The sequence below is a fragment of the Argiope bruennichi genome, chromosome 6 (assembly GCF_947563725.1).
Source record: "Argiope bruennichi chromosome 6, qqArgBrue1.1, whole genome shotgun sequence".
Lineage (NCBI taxonomy): Eukaryota > Metazoa > Arthropoda > Arachnida > Araneae > Araneidae > Argiope > Argiope bruennichi.
This window is the reverse complement of record NC_079156.1, coordinates 100,184,701-100,211,392: the sequence shown is the minus strand read 5'-3', so window position 1 is coordinate 100,211,392 and position 26,692 is coordinate 100,184,701. Positions and strand designations below refer to the sequence as shown.

Here is a 26,692-nt window from a genome sequence, read left to right as displayed (position 1 = left end):
AATCTATTTCAAACTGCACATAGTCTTTTGTGGAAATGTAATTTCACTTTGTGATTCCTTGGGTAAGCTGCGCAAATAATATGCTTAATCTTTCTTCTTTAGTTTTTAACAATGGAAAAAAAGTCACGCGATTTATTTGATGAAATAATGAAAAAAGTTTGAATCTCTTCACAACAATAGAATCTATATGAAAAATGAATTTAAAAAATCGCAGAAAGAAGGAATTCGCCCGACAGCTAAATTGTAATGATCAAAAAAACATTTTTAAAATTATGTAAAAATCAGGTTTTTGAAATAATATTTTCTAGAGCTATCGTAGTAAAATAGCAGAATCCCACTTTTTAATTAATTGAAATTTCAGAAATCCATTCACATTTTCATCCTTCAATGAGTGTTTGTACCAAATTTAGGTTAAACGATTTTTAATGCAAAACGATAGAACTGACAGACACACACACACTTACCCATTCTCTTTTATTATTAGTAGTAGAGTAGTAGAGATAGAGATAATGCACAATTTCTTTGAGATAAATACAAACTTTTCAAAATTTTGATAAACTCGTTTTAAAATAGATGATTTTCTGGAACTGTGTGATGAATTTTTCAGCTTACATTTGTATCTCAGTTAGATATTCATTATATTTTAATTTTTTAACGGAATCAAAACATCGCTTGAATTATTTTTAAATAAATTTAATTCAATCATTGAAGCACCAATTGTAACTAAGAAGTATCCTTTAAAACAACAAACAGTATTATATTCATTCTATCGTATAATTATTTTATTTCTTAATAATGAAGTCTTTCATCTCCATAAATACATGAAATAAAACTTAGCACAACTATCCATTACAATATGAAAAAGAACGTAAAATAACTTTCTCTAAATCCAAGAGCTAAAGAATCTGAGGATATTATTAAGCCTTGATTCTTTTTCCTTCTTTGGCTCTGAAAACAAGGAGAAAAATATATCACAAATGGTGTTAAATAGATGTTTAAATCAATTATTAATTAAAAGTTAATTTTTAAAATTAAAATAACTAAAAAATATCATATAACTTAACGTCTAATGAATTAAGAAATTCTAACTTTAAAATATGAAAGAAAACGGACAAGGTTACGGAATACCAAAACATTCATCAAATAAGGCGACCATCACAATTACAGTATCAAAAGTAGTATGATGGATCTTATTGGCTTGTTTCATACAGTGAATGTATTATCTATGTTATCAATCTCTGCTTTGCTATTCTATGCTTAAGAAAAAGGTATATTTCAAAATATCAGCATAATTTTGCTGCCTTTATTGTTTCATATTATAGTTATGCAGAATGATTAGGGTATATTAGCATAGTTCTGGTATTTTTATTGCTTCACAGGTTTGTTATGCTAGATTATTATGTTAGCATAATTCTGTAACTTTTATAGTTTCTTAGAAGGTTATGCAAGGCGAGTATGTTAATATGATTTTTTTACTTTTATTGTTTCAAGAGATTCTTATTCAAGATGATTATGTTAGCATCATTTTGGTACTTTCATTCTTTATGGGATTTTTATATAAGATTATTATGTTAGCATAATTTATTATCGTTATTATTTCATGGTATTATTACGCAGGGCGAATATATAACATAATTTTGTACTTTTAAAGTTTCATTTTATATAGGACGATTTTGTTAACATAATTTTATTATTCTTATTGTTTTAAAAGGTGATTATGCAGGTTGATAATAGGCGATATCAACTTTTATCACCTTATTATAATTGTGCAGGGTGATTCAGAATTCCTTAGATAAACTTCAAGAATATATTAGGGTATATAGAAAAAGTATAGTAGGGTATCATATCGTACAATCAATTCGTATTTATGTCTATTCTAATACAATAAATGTCAGTAAATGACAAAATTCACTGAAATTTTTCAAATATTTCGTCATATGAAAAACTTAAATCTTCATTTAAAGCAAATAAACTTTACTATAAAGGTTATTTTTCTTAAACTTCTTAAAAATTAAAATTCTAATAGAAGAATTTATTTTCTAGTCTATACATAATAACCTTCAAATTAATATTAATTCCATGCCAATCAATTTCAACTAATGCCTGTTAGAATTCAGAAAAATTAATCAGACGTTGCACCATAACAGAACTTACATTTTCCCTTAAAAATAAACTTTACAGTATTTTCTCCTATTATCTAACATATTATAGTAACATTCAAATTTCGAATTGTGTAAATGCCCGTAAATACAAAATTCTGTAAAATTAATTAAAAATTTTTCGACAAGATTTTTGTAAAATTTTCGTCAAAAAATAAAACTTCATAACATTCGTTCAGAGAAATATTTACTTCCCAGCTTCTGCATTTTAACCCTTAAATAATTTTTAATTTTATTTTAATCAGTTTGAATTTATGTTTGCTCAAATTCAGTAAATTAATTTTATCTCATGACCAAATATCTAGATCAGCATTACTTTATATACGAAATATTAGAACGTTACTTTATATCAGAAGATAATGTTACCTTCGTATAAGTAACTGAAAGTATAATTTTCCATTCCAAAGCGCAACAAACGTCTAGGATCTTTGCAGGAATTTGAGAATTCATGAGACATCCACGATGCTTCAATTGTTCGTTTTTCTGTTGGACTTTCATGGATATGGCCTAGAAAATATTTTAAAACAATACCGTTTCATGCAAAGAAAGAAAGAAAATATTTTTTGAATAATCCAGATCTGTATTATTTTACTTTATATTTCTCATCTATAGATAAAGAAAAATAACCACATGTATATATCTTAAAGAATATATATTATAATACGGATATGTTATAATCACAGCAATTATTAAACGTTAAGTCAAAGAATAATTGTTAGTATATATAATATTTTCCAGAAAGAACATCCGTCATATTTTTATTAAACTCAATACGTTTTCACATACTTCTCAATATAAAATTTTGTTACTTCATTTTTTCCAGCACTTCACAATGAACTAAAATACTGAAATTGTTTTCAGATGTGTATTCTTGAGAGCAATGCAATACTTTCGAAAGCTAATTGATGTTTATTTTTTAATTATTTTAAATTTTCGATTTTAATTGAGAACAAACTATTGTTAATTTGTTGTTACAAAAGTAGTTGAAAATTCACTATGCAAAATAAAATGCGTCAAAGACAAGATTTCATCAAAACTGGTCAGATAGTATTTTTAAATTAAGAAATCAAGAATATTTCATGGTCTTGTTTAAAATGCCCTTGATTATTTATAAAGTTTGAATGTTATAATAATTTTTTTCTCTTTCTGCTTTTATTAGAATCCTGAAAACTTTCACAATTGCGTGTTTCCGATGGCAATACAATCTTCTGATATTGGAATTTAATTATTAGTTAATGGATCATTTTAGTAAATTTTGATCTTATTTGATACGCAAAATTTGAGAGTTGGTATAAAAAAAAGAACTGATTGAACAGTTCCATATTATTTTAAATAATAAATTATAAAAGATAACAAAAATGTAAAAATAAAATATAATAAAATGCTTTAAAAATTTTAGTGCTTTTTTTGGTGTAGTTAAAGATAAAAAATAATTTTCTGATCAAAAATTGTAAAAGTGTGAGAGACCATATAATAAAATAAAGCCATAACTGATATCGTAGCAAATAAAATTCATAAAAATTTATAAAAAGTAAAAAATATATTACAAATATAATTAAAATTCGAATTTACATCAGATATTTTCTTCAGCACCTTACGCTTTCGCAGCTTTTGTTTATATCACCACCAATTTTCGATGTAAAGCAAATTATTTTCAGCATTTTATTGCATTAATAAAAGAGTATTTTCTAAAATTTATTTAATTTTATGAATTAAGTAAAATATTTAAATATAAATTTATATTATTACATATATATTATCATCATATATTAAATCATATACAGGGAGTCTCAAAAACCTTGACCGCGGCTTTTATTCCTTAAATATTGATCATAGACATATACTGTGAATTACAAAATAGTATAAAATGTTTAAATTAAATCAATTAAAATTTTCAGGGGATTAAACTTAAAAAAATACAAAATTTAAATTTTTATATGGACCAGTACAATGTGCTCCATCCTCTAATAAGGTCATGTACAAAATTTTAGAATTTTATCGTGAAAACTCTCAAAGATATGTTAAAACAAAGTTGGTGAAGGGTCAATCTCAAATGAAAATGCAAATGTTTACAGCTTCAGTACAGATGACGTGACGCAGGAATGCATCATAAGGAAATAAAGTATGCTTCATATCTTTAATTTTAAATACAAATTTTAAAATCTATGATTCCTGAAAAATACTTTAAAATTTAATATCATGAATTACAGAATATATCTTAAAAATAGCACAGTCAATGAACTTGTAAAAAAAAATATTATGTAATCTTTCCTTTATGTAATCTTCCCTTTAAATTTTTGTTTCTACAAATTTTTATTACTTTTGAACTAATAAATAGCAAAATTATTATTTATATATTCAATCATTATTTTCTTTGTTAATTTGTGTACGGCCCCTAAAACACGAACATCTGCCATCATTTTTCCTCTTTGCGAACTCATATCCAGGCATCGAAAAGTAGTTTAAGTCACCATTTATGTAGTTTCATATCTTTGAGACTTTTTGTGATAAATTGCTGAAATTTTGTACATGACCTTATTAAAGGATGGGGCACATTTTACTCACTGGGAATTTTTTCTACGAAATCCGTATAAAAATTTAAATTTTGTATTTTTTGAAGTTTAATCCTCTGAAAATTTTAATCGATTTCATAACATTTTACACCTTTTTTTAAGCAACTTTGTAATTTACAGTATATGTCTGTGATCAATATTTAAGGAATAAAAGCCGCGGTCAAGGTTTTTGAGACACCCTGTATATGATTATCATATATTAAATATCAAATTAATATTTAAATAAAATATAAAATATTAAAATATATAAATATTAAATAATATATTTTTATATAAATCTAATTTTGAAATTTACTGATAATTGCTAAATAAAAGTGCTAAAACATAAGAGTCCAATAAATAAAAGTTTTAAGACGTAAAAAAAAATATTCATTATAAAATATCAACGACTAATATAAATAACTGTCTATAAGTGTAAGATTAAGAGGCAGCCTCAAGCATGTTAGTTAAAGTATCTCATTTTCCTAATTACCAAAAAAATTATATAAAAATACAATTTCGATGAATTATAAAATATTAGGATATTATTAACATTTTATCAAGTATAATTGAGCAGGTCTAACTTTTCATAATATTCATTTAGGTAGTAGAAAATTTATAAATTTCAAACCTTCACTTCGATTATATTGCCTAGAAACGTGGATCTGGAGTAATAGTAGATAAATAAAAGTATATTTTCACAAAATTAATTTAAAAAATTTTAATCTAGAATAAACCATTAATATGTTAAAAATGTGCTGAAATGTTAAATTAATTTGATTAATTAATTGAAACAGAAGCCTCATAACTTGCACAGTCTGGAGCCTAAAAATACTTAAATCCATCTCTGAACGTTTCTGTAAAGTATGTTCAAGAGAGGAAAAGAGAATTGTATTGCCTTGAAATTTGCATCCTCGTTTCGTCTTTCATTAATTAATAAGATACTAATGAACATCACTAGAAAAGTTCACGCTCTTAAAAGATTACCTGTCCATCCTGTTATACTTTCTGTAGACGCCGACACAAATCCTAGAGCTGTGAATGGCCCACCTCCATCAGTACGACCAATAACATCCTTTCCTTCATTCACTCCTGAAACAATTAAAATGTGAATATCTTATTACTTGATGATAGCATTGCTTGCTTTGTTAGTGATGATAATAGGACTGGTTGCTTTATTAGTCATATATGAGAATTCTGGTTGCTTCATTAGTGATGATAATAGAAAAGGTTGCTTTATTAATGATATGTGAGTGTTCTGGTTGCTTCATTAGTGATGATAATAGAAACGAATGCTTTATTAATGATATGTGAGAGTTCTGGTTACTTCAATAGTGATGATAATAGTACTGATTGCTTTATTAGTGATATGTAAGAGTTCTAGTTACTTCATTAGTGATGATAATAGTACTGGTTACTTTATTAGTGATATGTGATAGTTCTGGTTGCTTTATTTGTAATAATAATAGCATTGGTTGCTTTATTATTGTTATATGAGAGTTCTGGTTTTTCTTTAATGATGATAATAATACTGGTTACTTTATTATTAACATGTGAGAATTCTGGCTACTTCACTAGTGATGGTAATAGTACTGGTTGCTTTATTAGTGATATGTAATAGTTCTAGTTGCTTCATTAGTGATGATAATAGTACTGGTTGCTTTATTATTGTTATGTGAGAGTTCTGGTTGTTTCTTTAATGATGATAATAGAAAAGGTTGCTTTATTAATGATATGTAAGAGTTCTGGTTGCTTCATCAGTAATGATAATAGAAACGAATGCTTTATTAATGATATGTGAGAGTTCTGGTTGCTTCATGAGTGATGATAACAGAAACGGTTGCTTTATTAATGATATGTGAGAGTTCTGGTTGTTTTTTTAATGATGATAATAGTACTGGTTACTTTATTATTAATATGTGAGAGTTCTGGCTACTTCACTAGGGATGGTAATAGTACTGGTTGCTTTATTAGTGATATGTAAGAGTTCTAGTTGCTTCATTAGTGATATTTGTAATAGTGTTGGTTGTTTTGTTAATGATAAATCAAATATATTAGCATGATGGCTACAAAAAAACTCATAAGTTTTTTCTGGCAACTGTTTTTGGTGGAACTTCAGACATCTTTGGAATTAATGGCTATAGATTTCTGAAAAGTTGTTTTTACTGGTATTGCTGACACTATAGCCAACATGTTAAATTTCATCACTATATTTTTCTCTTACAATATTTTCATATGGCAACAAAATTTGCCATTAAACTAATAGATACACTAAGCACAGTGAAGATATATAAATTAAATATGACTTCATTATTATTTGAAGATAGTGTCAGTTTCTTCTTTACTGATAAAGATAGTGATGGTCGCTCGTTAGCCATACTTGATGATAATACTAGTTGTTAATGATAATGATAAAGTTGATCGCTTTGTTAATGATATATCAAAATATTAATAAATAGTTGCCAAGAGATTTAGCGATTCCAAGAAATACTGTATTTTTAATGGAACATCAGATATTTTTGATATTAAATAAATTAACAATTATAAAATTTATAAAATGGTATAGAAACGATACATATTTTTCACAATATAGTTGATAATGACAACCAATGGGTTAAACCTAGATAAGAAATTTATCATCTAAATACCTTTATATAACAACAAAATCTGCAAACTAAAATACAAAAATATACCAAAAATACAGTGTAAAAGTATAAATTAAATAAGACTTCATTATACCTGAAAAAATTCCACTCTCGTAGCAATCGTTGAATTGCAGAGAATTGCTTCTTTCAGATACCCAATGTCCTCCAACTCCAGCTAAAAAAAAAAAGATATTCAAAAGTTAAATACTGTTTTGTGATTTAGTTTCATTTGTTTATTGGGGGCAACTGAGGGAAGTGTTTTTAATGTTAGTGAAGAAAAAGGCACCTATAAAATACAAACTAAATATAAACAATATCAATAAAAATCCATATTACATGAAAAGTGAAAGAATTAATAAATGCGAGAAATAATTTGTCATTAATCAAAATATTAAAGCAGAAAACATAAAAAAAGAAAAATCTCCTAGGAATTTATCAGAAAACAACACAAAAATCACAGAAATTACACTACTATTTTGTTCTCTTTCTGTGTGAAGAGAGGTGCAAATGATGATGTTTTGATAAAAATAACTTACTTTAGAATAAAAAGTAACGAACTTAAAGCGGCTGCATATCAAATGTCGAAATAACAGATGGCTGATGCATATAAAGCAAAGGAGGAAAGTACTGAATCTTAACATAACGCAGAATAATTTTTGTCGTTAAGTGAAATACTAAAGCAACAAATATATAAAATAAAATACTTCTGGGTCCATTTGGAACTCATAATTTCAGAAATTGCGCCATATGTAATGTGTTAAGATACTACAGAGGAATACAAATCGGAGAAAAGGAAATTGTATTTTCTATTCTTTGGTTGTATTCTTAACCAAAGTTATTCAAAAACCAGTAGATTGGCATGTGTTTTAATAATGATTGCTTGCCACTCTCAGACTGATTACTGAAATCTTTTTCTTGTTTATCGTCAAACAAAATACAAAATTTTGCAAGCGAACCAAGAAGTTCCTTCAGAAAGGCAAACTTCCCCATAGATTTCATCCACTCCAGCGAATTTACCCAATCCAGAACTTACCATCACTAATCGCGGGTAACAGCGCTTCGCACTGCGGATACCACAGCATCTTTCGTGTACGTCTACGTACTCCCATACATAGGAGCTTAGTCAGACTTTCATCTCAGACATAGGAACTACTCTCAATCAGGTACTCAAATGTTTCAGGTACACAAAAGTGATACAGAGTATCAGGCACTCGGTATCAGGTTTTGTGCTAGAGTAATGCATATTGGTAATCTACTCACCGTTATTCGTTTTGGATTGGGGACATTATATCAATCTGAAACAAAATATTAAGTATACATCATTTAATTCGCAGCCCTGCCTCGGCAAAACTTTTGCATGCGTGATGTTTTTATGTAGCCCCAGCTATTAGTGTTCTCTATCCCATATAAAGGAGTATGCCATTGAAAACTCAGCTGTTATTGCTCTTTATCCCATATAAAGGAGTATATACCATTGAAAACTCAGCTGTTATTGCTCTTTATCCCACATAAAGGAGTATATACCAATGAAAATTCAGCTGTTATTGCTCTTTATCCCATATAAAGGAGTATATACCAATGAAAACGTTTCGCCTTCCCCTGTGTCAATAACATCAACAAAATTTCCATTTCCTCCCCTCACTCATCCGTCAATCACTGTTAAAACCAAAGTCACTGGCATATTGTCATCAATACCTCTTCGGAAAAAATGGATATGGATTCCTAATTAGTAATCAATATCATGTTAGAAAGCAAATGATGCTTTTCGCACGCTAGAAAATAAAAGAACAGAAGAAACTCCTTTTGTATACATTCATGTATTTTGCACAACAAAATATTCAAAAACTATACTAAGTACCTTGTATGTTCTTTTCACACTCCATGGATTTTCCATCTTTCCTCGCAGGACCCTAAAAAAATAATTTTTCGTTGAAACTAACATAAATCCTTATAAGAAATTTCAGAATGCTAAAAAACATTACACATTACATTACAAATTACATTAAAAAACATTACAAAAACACATTCTTTAAGAATAAATAATGATATAACAATTATTTTGTATTTTTCTATGCTTTTAATGATTTGTTGATTACAATGCTATTATGATTGGAATTTTTTATTTTTTAAAAATAAAAAGATTTTTTTAATTAAAAAAAAATTGCCTAATATGTTAAAATAACAACAAAAAAAAAGAATATTAAGTGAAAAATGTTGAAAATTGTAGATTTCCCTGACTTCGATGCATAATCAATTATATTTGCACACTTTTAACTTGTTTCGTGTTTGTAAAACTTGAATTTTGTAATCGATTTTTCACTGATATGCTAGTTCAAAGAACGTGAGAGCAATGGGTTCATGAAAAGAAAAATTATTATTAATTAAATAAATATTAAGGTTAATTTGAGATGAAACGTGAAATCAAAAATGTTTAGGAACTAATTCATGAATTTCTACATTTTTTAAAAAAATAATTACTTTTATCTGTATTTACCACAATAGAAATAAATTGTTAGTTAAAACACTTTATTTAAAAAAAAAGAGAAAAATTCTATATTTCTTTTGATTTATCTTCTTTCAAGCAAAATATGCTAAAGTAACAATTATGATACGCATACTCAATTTCAAAATATCTCAACTTCCTGAAAAAAAAATTAGTTCAGCAATTTTTAACAGTTTCTCTGTTCTTTAAAAACGGAAAGTAAAAATCGATATTTATTTATGTTAAACGTATTACCTAATTAGTTGTATCAAATCCTTAGGTTTTCAAACTTTAACAGCTAATAAAATTAAATAAATTTGTATTAGAGATGCTTTAAAAACTGCACTTTTAATGCAGGTATATTTTGTCATTATTAGAAAAATAATCTAAAAAAATAAATGTCGTAATCTTAGCATAAAATCGATGAAACTACAGAGTTTTTAAAAGTTTTGAGGGCATTTATTTAATTCTTTGCCCACGATCATTTACGAAGAAATAAATATTAAATTAATCATGTGATTTAAAATCACATGATAACGATACTGCAAGTCATACTACGCTTTTCTGTGCGGCCTATTAAAGGTCATGTTGTCTTAATAGTAAGATCTCGGCTTCACGGCGAAAGAGTTAAAGGTTCCAGACCAAAATCCGCTATCAAAGGAAGTCTGGTGACATTAAATCCGTCGAGTCGTATGTCTTCCACTGATGTGTTGTGGAAGCTTGAAAGAGATTACCAGCTCAGAGGATTGTCCTCATCGTCTGACCACGGCTCAAAATTATGTGATTCGTCCTGTATTAGCCTTAATGATGCTTCAAATTAAGGCGTTAACCAAAACTGGACTATTTTCCTACTACTATATTCTCAATAGACTCCAAAATTAAAGAAATACAGAGCTTTGGACTTATATCAAGTTAGTATGAATTTAACCCATTAGGAATCCGAGCTTTTGTCAAAAAAAGGATACAATCTCAATGACATCTGATTAAAATTCTAACGGGAATTTAACAACAAAAAAAACTACTTCGAAGTGCACATTCCCCATTCAGCAACTCTAGCTTAACGAATTGCCTTATAAAAGCCCTAATAATGAATACGCATGCGCGTTTGTTTTTGTAGTAGAGATTAATTTAATAGCTACCAGTGTCCTTAAATGGAAAGGGATAATGGAATCATCTCCTTTCACTCTTTGGAATGTGTCCTGATGAATTCGAACGGACATCCACCTATCAACAGGCTTATGTAAATGACTCCTGAGTGCCCAAGTGGTGAACAAAGTTTCTTCGCCATCACATTCCATACACTGGCCTGGAATTTAAACATCATTAATCAGTTTCATTCCAATCAGTATTAAGCTAATGGATTTTGGCATTGCACAGTCTTATTTTTAAATGTTAAATAGAAATACTACACTTAAGCATTCTTAAATATATTATTTAATAATTTCAACTTCATTAAATTGCAACCATAGGTAAGATATCATTCATTTTTTTAAAATTAATTGGGGAGATGAATATAAGTCCTTTTCTAATCTAAAATATGTTCTTTATTAACATTAAATATATAATTAATAACGTTAACGACCTGCTTTTAGCCCATCATATTGTATTAATATAGTAATGACAATAAATTTTACACTACATCACATCACCAAAGATAAAATATATTAATTTAAAATTTATGCATAAGGTAATCTAATTTTAAATATGGTAATTTTAAATTATATTACCATATGCATAAATTATAAATATAGTAATTTAAAATTTATACATATGATAATTTAATTTTAAATATAGTAATTTAAAATTTGTGCATATAGTAATTTAAAATATATGTATATGGTAGTTTAAAATTTATGCATATGGTAATTTAAAATTTATGCATATGGTAATTTAAAATCTATGTATATGGTAATTTAAAATTTATGATGGTAATTTAATTTTAAATATCGTAATTTAAAATTACATTCAAATATAATTTTAAATTATACTAGCATAATAAACATAGACCATTCTAGTTGTTATGTAAAATGGCAAATTATATTGATAATTGGTGAAATCCATCTAATTATTAAAGCTGAAGGCTGTGTCAAGGATTAATTCTTCTATATCCCTTGAAAAGGGAGGACAGAGGATTGCAAGTTATGATTGATGACGTATTTAAATATCATAAATTTTCAATTGAAATAAAAATTGTTGAAATCAGTGAAATAGTTGGTGATGAGAGACTCTACAGTGACTTTTATTCACACAGTAATATGTGAATGTAAGTACATAGTAAGTACATGTAAGTACAATGTACATAGAAGTTTCTCTGAGATTTTCCTCTAAAATGGAGTTGATAAAAAATAAGCTAGCTACTACAGATGAAACGACACACGCACACAAACTTTTGAATTATTATCTGTTTTAATTTCAAATGCGGAATAAGTGTTGACATTGCATGCCACTGAATGGCAATCTTTCTTTAGTGTTCAGAAAGAATAAATGTGTAGGAAGACAGTGATCTTTTGAATTACTGTGAGATAAAACAAAATTTCAAGTAACTCAAATGCTCAAGTAACTTTAATTTTAAATATAGTTTCATTACATAGAATTTCAATAACTGAGTTTTAAAACGAAATTTTTACTTGTAAACACACTAGGATCATACTTAAGACTATTTATCAATATGGAGATAAGTGCTGCAGTTTTCGCCTTATTATCAAAGTGGGCTGCCATTAGCTGTTGTCATCAAATCATTCACAAATCTAGAGTGTCCCAAAATTAACTCAAGATTTGAATTTGCCCCCATTCGTGCAGTAAAGTATTAGCAATCCTATTAAAAAACTATTTGACAGCTGATAGTTTAGGGATAGTAAAAATAGTGCGTTACATGATAAAACAAAGTGTTAGCGCAAGATGTGGATTAAATAAAAGGCACAGTTTTTCCCTTCTTCTTTAAATTGTTATATTTTTATTGAATCGTAAAGTACACAGTATAGGGTTATGTATGGAATAACACATAAGGCAAATGGTCTCCACGGCTTTGCTGGCATATACACACACTTTTGTCTCTTTGCCATTTTGCATAAATGTGGCTAAATTTCGTTGATGCAGCGTTGAATTTCCTCCTTCAATGCACGCGATCTTGTGAGCTTGTTAGCTTAGACCTTCGATTTCAAATAACCTCATACAAAGAAATCTAATGGTGTTAAATCACATGATCTAAGGGGCCAATCCTCAAATTTTCGAACTGTGGCAGCCAGGCTTTCATTATTTTTGAAATATTTTTCAACAGTGAAAGCACGTTGTTCTATCGTGTAATGCTCCATTTTTACTAACCCTAAACTATCAGCTGTCAAATATAAATTAAAAATTATTTACACTACTGTGCAACAAATTCAGTGGCATATGTAGCATTAACGAACAATATGATTTTTTTCATCCCCAATCATCATTAGGGATTTAGCAAAACTTTAATGAGGACGAGCATGAGAAGGTGTATTACTTTTTCAGTTCCTCATTATATTTGGTTTTAAAAGTAACTTAACCATAATAACATTTTGTTTCGCCTAAGATTAAAATCCTAAGCATTCATAGCTTCGTTCCTATCGCTATGCCATTGAAACTTCCCCTTTTTTTTCCAAACATTTTAGAGGCAATACATGCTAGTTCTAATATCATATAGTTAAGCTATTAGTTACTATTGTTATAAAAATGTGCGAACATATAATGATATAGTAAAATGATAAAAAAAATTCCCTTATAAGCTAAAACCCAATTACAATAATGAAAATCTATGAATAGAAGAATGAATTCTACTTACCTACCCAAGTAGTCAAGGATTTACCGTGATTGAAGAGAACACTAAATGAAACTAAGGCTCCTCCATCAACTGGTATATGGATACCTAATAAAAATAACAGTGAAAAGACAGCTTTTCAACAAAGCACTTCTAATGCATGAAGTACAGAGAAAGGATAAACAACTCTAAGATAAACTACAGTAAAATATTGATGAAATATAGGCATTCATATACAATGAAAGCTGAAAATCATATATGTAAATATTTATCTATGATGGTCTAAAAGGACGAACTATTTAACTACGGAACAGAACGACTTCTCATACACCCTCATTCGTAACCATTCTGTTCACTGAACGGTTTTATATGCATGTCACGGGAATTTTATTAAACACCAGATTATTTACAGAAGATAAAACAGAAATAAGTAAGCACAGAATTTACAAACATATAAAAAATGATAATAATATGAAACCATTTACTAGGGTGTTTTACTTTAAAATAGAATTAAAAATTATCTAGAGTAATAATAAACAGAAGGGTATTATGAATTTAAAAAACACATGAGTTCTGTGATTATTGCATTTTCTATCATAACATAGTAGATGAAATGGCAGTTAAAAAATCTATTATAAATAATTTGGTTAATAGTTACAAAGAAATATCTATTAAAAAGATATTTATGGATGCATAAGCATGTGAAAAAAACTGTGATGCCGTTTTAATCTTGTTCAAGGCTTGGTGATGGTTTTTTCATATGCCAAGAGACGGTGAGGGTGCATCCGCAGCATAATGAAGTGCCGTGCCAATCCCACCACAGCTGCACTGATCACTGTCAGACAGGTTAAACCTTTTAAAGTCCTGTTCTGAGAAAAAAAATAATATCCTCTCGGATCCAGTTAATGGGACGAAGACTAACTGAGGGCAGGACATTAAAATTTTTTCTACCTGTATCACCATTGTTCTAAGATCTTTACCATTTCCCTAGTATGTTTTCCCAGAGGTCTTTTATATGTGGTTCAGGAAGCTTTGTTTGCATATAAAACAGCCCATTTTGCGTAGCGTTTTTCGGCGATTGTTCGCTAAGAATGCATCTGCATCTACAGCAAATTATGGATTGATGATTTCCCTTTCCGAAATTAAATAAATGAATGAAAACTGGTTTCAATTTTCTTTCTATGAATAAAACATGAACACTGAAAAACTATTAAACGTTATCAAACCTAATTCAACGTGTAGATGATTTCTTTAAAGATTGATGTCCGCTTAGTTACTCAATATGCTTACATAATTGCGCTTATGTACAGGTTCTTCAAACATGAACATAAGCATGATTGGTTACATCCATAGCGGATTTTTCCTCCACGCAAAATTTACTGTCTATTTCAAGATCCATCATCACAGATCACTATGAAAGGTAAAAGAACAGCAACTGAACATTACGGACATTTTAGTGCATTTGCTGGCGAAGAAGATAGTGCCAAAAGTTTAGTACATTTTCACGATTCATCAAATGCAATAGATATCAATTTCTAACAGTATATTTATGTATATAAAGCGTATTTAAGTATCTATAAGGTTCTACTAATGTTTGTTTGTTTTTCACGGAATTGCATCAATAAACATAGTTACCTTCAACACTTTATAATAACAATATTCGAAAATAATAATAAGAAAATCATTCATTCTACTCAATGAAATTTTATACTCCAACTTTTAAATTTGAAAAATTATTTTCTTACCTCAGTGTTATTGCCAACATTTCTACAGACTAAATACAATTCCTCATTTTGGAATTTTTCTGCTGAATGATATCTTTTAACCTTCGATATAATCTATTAATGTCATCAACATTCTGAAGTAATTAAAGAATTTCGTGTCATCTTGCCTCAAATCTTCAAATAACACGTAAAAAGCTAGAATATCCTCTTTTTTTTTTTTTTTTTTTTTTTTCATTGATTGGATAAAACCGAATAAGCCGATCCCCCCCCCCCCCTCTTCATTCTACAACGGAATAACAATAAAGCTAGAATTTGCTCTCGATTTATTTCAAATTACACTTCAACAATAAATAATTTAAATAGCACAATTAAATTAAATTTATTTGTAAACGAAATTACTCCGACTCTTGCGGAACGGCACACACAAGGCGGAAATTTTACCGCCGTGTGTGCAAACATTCGATTTCTATGAGCGCTAGACGGTAAATTATCCGTAGCAGAAAAAAATGCAAACAAACATGATTTTTTTTTTTTTTTCAGGAAGGTCTGAAGTTCCGTCAAAATCTCGAAATTGAATCTTTCGAGGATTACACTTTTTTTCTCTTTGTAATCCCTTATAAGAGAAAGTAAAATCAGAGAAGTGGTCTGCCCCAAATGGCATATTCTCTAATAAAGGTGTTCGCTTGAAAGATGATTCACAGACAGATAGACAAGTATAATGCCCCAAATGGGTTTTTCGTATTCAGGGAATCTGAAACGTTAAAATTCCGAATTTTGATGATCTGTTTATTTATTTTGATGATTATTATTATGATTACAATACTTTTTCTATACTTCGTATGCGAAAAAGTAAAAATTTAGTTTGTTTATAATGAAAGCCAATTTAATAAAAAGAAATTAAATTAGGACATATTATTAAATTATAAAATGTTTTTTATGATAACTATGCAACAGTATCTCATTCTTTATTAATAAATTTAAATACTATATTTTATAGATTCGCTTTATAGCTCTTGAAATTTTTATTTATCATTTTTTATCATCACTTTAATAGTTTCATTTGATTGACGAATTTTCCTTCTAAATATTTGTAAAATCAATAAAAAAGATCAATTTAAAAGCATTACTCATCAGAAATATTTCAAATGTCCATTTATTCGCTACTCTTGCAAAATATATATTATTTAAAACTTATTTTTGAAATGTGACACATTTTATTTTGCAAATAAGCATAACTTTATTTTGCTATCTGATCAAAAATGAGTGATTGATATAAGAATCTTGCTGTAGTTGCGACACATATCAATATTTCTTAGAAAATTAAGTAAGAAATATATTACATCCAAAATATGATTTGGATAGATTTAACAAAGTATTTCAATATGATAAAAATCAAGCCAACACGAAAAATAGTAGGCATTTTCAAGAAATACCTGCTGATAAAAGATAAGAAAACAAATAAAAATAAATCATTTGAAATTTGATATTATCTTTAGCTTTTATTTCAGTGTTTTATTTCAAAATGTATGCGTGCATTTTTCCGCCGGAATTTAAAACAGATAACTTTTAAAAGAAATTTTATTTTCAGATTTTTATCTTACTTTTTCACTTCAAAAATGCTTAAAATATATATATGTGCGGGTTTTTTTGTTTTTTTTTTCGTATAACTTTAAAACATATATATTTTTTTAAATAAATTTAAAGAGATTCGAGCTTACTATCAAAAAGATCGGAAAAGAATAATTTCTTAGTCTTGAGTCAACGATTTTTATTTTATTTTCGCAATTTTTTCTTAACTCCATAGCAATAGTAAGGTAAACGCATAAAATACATTTAAAATATGTGCATACATAAAAGATAATTTAAAATTATTCTAAATTATATAGCAGCAATAATCTGCATACAAAAAATTTATTTAACATTTTAGATATGTGGATGAGTATGAGTCCAGCAGCCAAAACTATAAAATATACTATAGCAAAAAAGTTTTAAAAATTTTTTAAAGTTTGTGAGAAAATAAATTTACCACTGAAAAGCTTATTATTTTTTTTTTAATTTTAAATCGGGTACAAAAATAATTTTCGTGAAAATGATATACTCCGATGTTATTGAGGGAAAATGTTGTCATTTCGATTGATTTTTAATAAAAAATTTGAGAAAAAAAAAACTTTTTTACTTTTAATATAAAGTATTATAAAATTACCACTGAAATATTAATTTATGAATTCCAGTATGAAATTAAATGTAATGTGTGGTAAATGTAATTAACTGTAAATGAATGAGTAAAAATGATTTTTCTGAGATGATATGTTCCAAAATTATTGAAGAAAAATGCTGTAATTTCAATTAATTTGCATTTAAAGATTTAATTAAAATTAAAAAAACTGTTTTACTGAATATCTACTATACAGTAACTACATGAAAAAAAATGATAGCTATAGGTCTAGTGTTTCCCCCTCTTCACCCCAGAGCTATTTGAACGATTCTCAATTTACAGATAGTTTGGAAGACTGTAAATTTTATCATGTTAATAAAAGCAAATTCGCCGGATATGGCAGATTGAGATGCACGACATTGGTGACCCGGACGTCTGTGATGAAAGCTTATAAGCCAGTTAACAGCTATGCTACCCGAGCAGTTGCTTTTGTATTGTGGTCATGTTACTGGGCTGCAAACCACACGGTCCCAGGTTCTATCCTCTCTCATCACAATTCGCCACATATCCATGAAAAAAATCAGAATAGTTTTATTTAGATATATTAAAGTGCCATTTTGAAATAGCATGAGGGTTTTTTGGGGATGGACCTCACAATTTTAAACCGCCATCAGTCAGTGAAAATTACACAGCTATGGTCCTGTTTTAGAGTTATTAAAAAGGAAGTGTTTTTATGAATTTAATAAGAATCTATTATTATGAAATATAAGCCATGAAGGCAATAATGTCTTTGAAATTAAAACCTTTAACTTTCTAACTGCCGTTTCTTCAAAAAGAATTATTTAGTTGCAAAGTTTGCCCAAAAAAAATCAAAAATTCTTTTAATAAAGCGAACTATTACCTTACATTATTACCTTAAAATAGCTTACAGTAGATATTCAATTGTATTGAATCATTGCTTATATTGACGCATTAGATTATGTTATGACATATTGTTAATATATAAAGTGAATATTTAATTGAATTTCAAATGGATCTATCGTATGCATAAATATTTGTTAACCATGATCATTTTATTTGCATGGATATAATGTAGATTCTATTTACTTAATATTTTTATATAAAGTACTTTTATTACTGAATTTGTACTCATTATTATTTGTATTATTATCTATATTTGTATTTTCTTCTCCGTGTGCTTTGTTGGACGGAGTAATATTTCATATATATATACTTTAAAGCAAAATAATGCTCTAATAGTAATGGTAAAAAATAAACATATTAGGCGTAAAAATCATAGGGTACAGCAGAAAATAAACTGACTTTACAACTCGCAAAAATCACGGAATCATTCGAAGGGTTAAAAGATTTTTCGAATTTTTGAATTAAAAATTACTGTTTAGATTTGTTGAATGAGTTTCATCAAACATGACACACATAGGAATATTTGTATACAAATAAATTATAAATAAAAAGTAACTCATTCAAACTCAATAAACTTGTTTATATGGATGTTTATCAAATTGAATAACATACTTGTCCACGACCTTAAAATTTATCTTCAGTATCTGAAAGAAAAAAATCATCTCTGTTCTATCATAAATAAAACTAGATTTCATTTAACACGTTAGTCAGTGCCCAATTTATCTTTTGCAATTAACAAGAATGAAAAAGGAAGGAACGAGCGTTATAAAAAAAGGAGAGTGAACGTTTTTCTTTTGACTTTGTCATGTACTTATGCAATATCTTGCATTTTGTATTTATCTTCGTTGCATAATGAAGATAATCGAGTATGCATTTGAAACCTCTTCTCACAATTGATTAAATCCAAGGTTCTGATATAGATCTATAGCTCTTTGATATGAAATTGCATACCAAATTTCATTCATAAAGCTTTGTTTTAAGCTTGAATTATCGTTTAATCAAATAAACGAATAAAATTTCAAAAAAATGTTTTATTTTTTTTTCTCAGGCTCGTACTACGTTTTGATTTACACTCAGGTTGTTTTGGGACGGACTTCATAATTATGAATCATATGCAGATGACAAGAACAACACCTGAACCGGAAATCTCTCTCTAAATATCTACGTATACGAGTTGAAAGATATTTATCTTTTAACGGATTTAATGTGCGTTCGACTTAATACTCAGAGCGTGTTTTTGTAGAATCGTGTCTCTAATCTGGGATCTTGCTCTATCATCAAACTCAGTCAAGAAGCTACTGCAATTATTATTTTATTTCTTTCATTTTTTGTTTTGTTTTGTTTTGAAATCATGCCAAAAATCAGCGATAGGCGTCTCTCCAAAACTTTCTCTCATACTCTGTAATAAACGGTAAGATAGCTACCAAATATTAACTTTTGCCCGTGAGTTTAGTTTGTCTACTGAATCTGTTGTGTCATTCTTGGCGAGTTATTTGGCGATTAATCCCCGACATGTGATTAATAGTATCCTAAAATCGAATTTGTGTCTTACACACGTTTTTCACAACCGATTAAAACAAAAATTTGACACAGAACTGCACATGTAGTCACAAAATCCCATACTTAAATTGATATATTTAAGTCATTGTGTTTTTGAATTATTGCGTTTACTTGTTTCTGAAAGTATAGACCAAAACAACCTTTGTTGAATTTTGCTTAAAATTTGATAGATGTTTACACCATCGATTTTAAATCTATGTACCGAATTTTATTTATCTTGTTCTCTTCCTTTTGTAGTTTTCGTGTTATATTCGGACAGACGGACTTCCTCAGAACCGATATTACTCAAAATTTGATGGAAATCTTCAAATTCTATGTAAAGACCGTATACGAAATTTCAACCGCCAAATCGTGTTTCCGTTATCTTAGTCACAGACGAACAGACAGACGGACATTTTGAACTCAGAGAGGTCTAAAATGTGGTGATGCGTCAAAACCTCAAGTCCAATTTTTTTAAATAATTTCTATACTTTCTCTATACTACGTATATTAGAAAGTAAAAAGTGATATGAGGAGTCTTTGATAGAACCGCATCTCCTATCTGCAACTTTTTTCTATCCAAAACTCAGTGTAAAAGCTGGAGCGCTCATTTTTTCTTTGAAATCGTGCCAAGAAATGATTCATGATTAATCTTTAATGATTAATAATGATCTTTTTCTACTCAGCAACCAGCGAAAAAGCTACAGCGGTCACTGCTTTTCTTGAAATCGTGCCCAAAAGTGATGCATAACAAGTCTTTAGTGGAATTGCATCTCCAATTTGCGAAACTTCCCTATCACAAGACTCAGTGAAAGAGCTACAACGATCATTGTTTCCTTGAAATCGCGCCAAAGAATGACTCTTTTAACAAGTCATTCAAGGAATTATAATAAAATAAAGTTAGTGTAACTCACCTGTAAGGTTTGATGTTACGAGTGCTGCTCTCATCTTGCTTTCCACCGCTGTGCTGTATTCTCCTGTAATATGATTATCTGTTCTATAAAGGATGGTCATATTTGAGCCGAGTTGATTTTGCCATAATCCAGAAAGATTTTCACAGTTTGATGCTGAAAAAAATTCAAATTATTTCTAAATATGGACAATGAATTGCAGAATTTAGATTTTATTAGTGAGATCAACATCACGACTTGTTTAGTTTTACGTTCAATAATATAATTTCGTTTCACAGCAACCCCAGTTCTATTTTGGGATGGGCCTCATAATTCTTAAGAGACAAACAAATAGTATTTTTGTTCATAAACAAACAACAGAATTTCCCAAATACTTTTATTTTTCAATTCAGTAAGTTTTAAAAAACAGATTCATTGAAACCGGAAGGTGGAATTGGTTGATTTCTTAAAGGCAACTTTCTTAATTGCAATAATACAATTAATAGCAATACTTTCTTTTTTTTAACTTCATATAATGGAAAATAATAACCAGTGGGAATGGTTTCTCTGAAAATGTATTGCCTATCTTCCAATAAAAGTCTTATCTCCATTCATCCGTGTAAAATTGTGGACCTTGGGTATCTTGCCTGACACTGGTGAACGATTGTTACAGAATATAGATATTTAACGTGAATCTAGCGTTTTTACTGAATCTATTGGGATAATTATTAATATATTAATTTGGACGGCTTTTTACCGACCAATGACACCACAATTTGACGCGAAATTACAGCAGTAATATCGAAGTTCATTAAATCATTGCGTTTACGTACAATCAAAAGTACAAATCAACAGGCGATCAAACGTTAGGTGGATTTGGTTTAAAATCTGATATCTACACTTTAGGTGCTAAACCTGTGCGCCGAATTTTATCTACCTACATCTTTGCATTTTGTAGTTAGCGATTTCACTTGTATTTGAACAACCATACAGATTTCCTATGAATGGATTTTGTTTCACTTGTATTTGAACAACCATACAGATTTCCTATGAATGGATTTTGTTCAAAATTTGATAGAAATCTACAAATTTGGTCGTAATTCCATATATCTGCCGTTAAGCATAAAATGTTTTTGAGTTATTTTGTTCACAGAGAGATAGAAAACCTAAAACAAAAATGTGTTTTTCAGATTCAAAGAGTTCTGAAAATTTGAATTTTTTGATAAACTGCAATATTTTTTGATTTTTCTTTCGTATACGAGAAAATAAAAATGAAAAAAAAAGTTCTAACAGTTTATTCACTCAAGTAACATTATTAGAAGTAAGTGTTTTATTTCTAGATGAATGGTAATCCGTAGTTTGATGAAAATTACTCGTTTTAATACAACATCGTTTTTGGAAGAAATTCATGATAAAAAAAATTTGATATGTAGGAGAACAAATTACATAAATATTTTCTAGAAATACTATATAGAATTTTGATGTGTTTATTGATTAATCTCTTTTTTACATTCATATGCATTCTGATTTATTTCACTTGTGTAACGATGGAATATTGCAATTCTCTAATAATAAATTCTAATGTTCTATAGTTTGGAAATTTTGCATAACTTGTGTGTTCATGGTGACAATAATACACTGTTTCAATATTTTCATAATTATCACTTAATCGAAAAATTTAACTAAACTGCATATATTGTGGCACCATCTGATAAATAATTTGTGAAAAAAATGATTTCAAGAATCCATAATATTTATAATATTGAATCATGAATTAAAAATTAAAAGGAAGGAAATTTTAAAAAAGTATTATTTTTAATCTATACAAAGAGAGTCGAAATATTTAAAATTTTGTTCTCAATAGAAATATAAATTACTGATTATGTCTTTTTTTACTGATCACTTTATCTAAATTACTGACTTTTTTTTTTCACAAATTCTATGAAGATTAAGGAAGGTTTTTGTAAGGATTTCTTGAGAATCAGTTAAATAACTAATATTTTTATTAATAAAATTCTGTATTTATATTGCACATGTACAGCATTGTTGAATAAATCATATAATGGGACCTAGTATTTATTTAGTAAACTAAGTTAAAAATAACCAAAATGTGAGAAATAAAGATATTTAAATACGATTTCTTTTTCTTTATTGATGTTGAAAATTTCCTTTTTTTCAATACCTAATCCAGTTAATTTTATTCTGTTATTTAAAAATTGATTCAAAGTTTAGTTACTTTAATAATCAGTGGGGATTAAATTCACTGTGGAAAAATAGCTGACTTCCTATTCTTAATGCAAGAACATATTCATTACTCACAATGTTTAACAATATTTTGCATCATTCTTTAAAAATCAAAAAGTTAAAATTAAAGTTACAAAAAAATTAGCTTTCTGGGGATTTAAAATATCGTTTGGAACAGTCCATAAGTTTCGCAAACAATAAAATCCTACGTTGCCACAGATTTTCACAATTAAATTGAAGAACCAGACTTTGGAAAAGTTTTGTTTATTATAATAATTTACAAAGGGATCTTTTACATTAAAAATTAAATTATGTAAAATTCGACAGCTAATATGATATGTGATAAATTTTTATCTTTGCTATAAATATTTATAATTTTATGTTATAATTAATTTTTCTCACAGTTACGAAAATATTTAAAAATATTTAAATGAATTTTTTAATCGTTTATTTAAAGATTTAATTTTTTATTAATAAAAAGTGTGAAAATAATTTTACCCTGAGAAACGTCGACTATATACGACTATTATGACAAAATAAGTAGGTTTTTGGGGATAAAAGCCATTGTAGCTATAAATTCCAATAACCTACGTCTTTCAAGTTCCAAGTAGGCTTTTAAAAATCGGTTCCTTAAAAATTACTTGTTTTACATTTATGCTTTTAAGATTCAAAAAGTTTTATTCATATCACAGTGTTCCTTTTTTTTAATGATTTCTAGGATAAATGAGATTACTCAAGATATATTATTAATTCTTTTAGATTTATAATACACAATTAAAATTGTTTTAATAAAATAATACAGAAGGAAACATGAAATATGACCTTATTAATTTTCGAAAGCAATAATTTAAATCTATAACGATAACTCAAGAAACGTTGAATATATGAATACAATGTTAATTATTTGCAAGAATAATAATAATCTTCATCTAATGCGAAATAATAAATTGACTTACCTAGAGCAATACAGAGATTCAGGCAAAAAAGTATAGTTCCTATAATATACATATTTTCTCTTTAAATTGATATTATCCTTGAACAATAATCTTCCTGCCAGAGAGAACGTGAACTATTGAATCGCCAGTGAAAGCATAATCAAAGATAAAATGTGTCCTGAAAGTTAAAATATCTTATCATCAGATCGAAGTTCAAAAAGTAAGGGCATCGGGCTCGTTCGCGATTCTAATGCAGTGGTCAGAAATCTCTCTCAACGTCCATTACATTAAAAAGGAAATGCGTTTGATGACATTAAAATTAACGCTTACTTAATATGTTCTACCAAACAAGCTGTGTTCCGATATCAAAAAAAAAAAAAAAGAATTTTGATTTAAAATATAAATAAAAGTAGATTGTTTCTTCCAAAACATAATGGAATTTTAATTTCATTACGTTAAAAATAATTTTTTTTCTAATAGATAGATCTATCCGACTGTTTTTATTGTTCTTTTATAGAAACTATTCTTATATTTTTTTAGTCTTTTTGGTGAAGTATTAAAAAAAATCGTTTGGTTTACAACAGCTTTTACTTCCAATTTATTTTCAAAAATTTTTACAGTAATTATTTATTCAGATATAAATTTATCGTCTGATATTAAAAAAATTTTTCATTACAAAATGGCATTTTTAAATAAACAATAAATAGAAGTCTATATCCTCGCTGTTTCAAAAAAAGAGAGAGAGAGAGGAGAGAAATATTCCTATCCTGTTATTCCAGAATGCTGTAAAACTAAAGGATCAATATATGTAAAGGCAGAATAAATGTGATTTTCAAAAATTAAGATAAAAACCTGTAGTTTCCTAAAAAAATATTCAAATTCGTGTGCACAAAAAAATTATAAAAATATTATAAAGCCCTATAATAAATAAGATTTTGATACAAAATCTGCCAGCTCAAAGAACTGCCTAGTTTAACAAAAAATGAATTTGGTTATTTGTTTTATCGCCCAAATCCTTTTTTTTATTTTAACGTTATAAAAAGTATAATTTTTCATCGTCTTTGTCTTATTAATGCAATTGAACAAGGTTTAATAAAGAATTTTGAATGAAAAATATTTATCCATTGAAAAATGAAAAACTGTTGAAATAAGATGAAGCTTATATATGAAGATATGTTTAAGTAATAGCGATGTCTTTAAAAAAATCTATTTATTACCAGAAAAGAGATGAAGGAAACTTGATTTGAAGAATGTAAAGAAACTTTCAGTAAGGCATTTATTTTTGTTTCCAGTTTTGCATTTATTAGAAAATCTCTTAAAATAATTAAAACAAACAAATATCTGTATTTTTATGTGTCTGCGCTCTACAAAAGAGAGAGCTGAATCTACACCTTTCTATCTAGCTATAGAATCTATAGCATAAAGTTGTAAAAATAAAAATAATAATTGAAAACTTAATTTAATCAAAATAATATTTTAAAGGCAATATTTAAGAAATAAGCGCCTTTTTCTTCTATGTCAGTGGAGTTCATTCTAGATAAAGCAAGCAGCCAATTCTAAATTCACTTTTAAATTCTTGCAAACAACAATGAAACAAGAAAACGATTTCTTTAATATTTCTAAATCATAAAATGAATCATCTACGGACATATGCATGTTTGTATTATTAAAAAAGACATAACTATGCCTTGGGAAGAAGTGTGAAAAAAAACTAATTGTATTAATTACATAAAAAATTCTATTTTCAAGGAAATTAATATTAAGAGAGGGAAAAAGAAAAGAAAACAAATAAAACATTTAGGACTAGCGCCGGGGTATCTTGGTTACTAAGAGACTTAATAGCTTCCCCGTAATAAAAGTTATCAGCATTGCATTTATTTAAACTAGAGATTCTATAATTTTCTGTATACCAGCATTCTCGTTTAAATGAAATTTTTTCAAAGAACTCGGAAAAAAAAAAAATTCTAAACGTTAATAGTTATTTAACAAAGAGAAATTTCATTTGAAAAGTTTTAATCAATTTTCTCAAATGAAAAAAATGGTTTTCATTAACATTTTTACTTTATCTTATAAGAGAAAGCACGATAAACATTAAAAAGTGCAAATTTGGAACCACAAGTCAATGGAAAGAGGGCAAAATGTGCCGGACTAAAGGCGCATATGGACCATGTGAGTGGGTATAATAATGTCTCTACAAAGATGTGCGAGCATGAATGTATTTCACACCTTTAGAAATATGCCTACTTTTGTTTCAATTTAAGTATTGAATCGTGGGAAATTTTAATTTTCCCACAACTCTCGAAATTTTATGAAGATAATTTTCACATTCTGAAGAAGAAAGTAGCTTACCCGTTAGTATTATTCATGATAATACTCTTCATTTTAAATAAACTAGTTGTCTAATTGTGATCATGTAGCTAATATCTGGATTATTTAATTAAAACGCAACTCTAAAGCTAGAAAAATGAATGCAAAACATGCTTTAATCTTCATAGAAGCATAAAATAATGCTCTAACAATTAATGTTCGATCTGGTCATTTTGATTCATGTCAGACTTTTGTCCACAATCTGCATGACGGGTTACTAACTGAGCAACTATATGAAGCCAAAAATGTCTTCAATATAAATTTAAAAAAAAAAATTTCTATGGTATATTGAAAC

At 27.9% G+C, this 26,692-nt stretch overlaps 1 protein-coding gene across 1 annotated transcript; it reads right to left on the bottom strand.

Moving 5' to 3' along the window:
• Positions 1-755: 755 nt before the first annotated feature.
• LOC129971099 (uncharacterized) lies at positions 756-24,238 on the bottom strand. The gene is made up of 9 exons (XM_056084577.1): positions 24,052-24,238; positions 20,876-21,028; positions 13,644-13,727; positions 10,978-11,144; positions 9,215-9,266; positions 7,451-7,531; positions 5,699-5,803; positions 2,526-2,666; positions 756-948 (listed from the first exon to the last, which is right to left on the bottom strand). The coding sequence occupies exons 1-9, from the start codon at positions 24,101-24,103 to the stop codon at positions 884-886; spliced, it is 900 nt and encodes a 299-aa protein (XP_055940552.1). The 5' UTR covers positions 24,104-24,238; the 3' UTR covers positions 756-883.
• Positions 24,239-26,692: the final 2,454 nt, after the last annotated feature.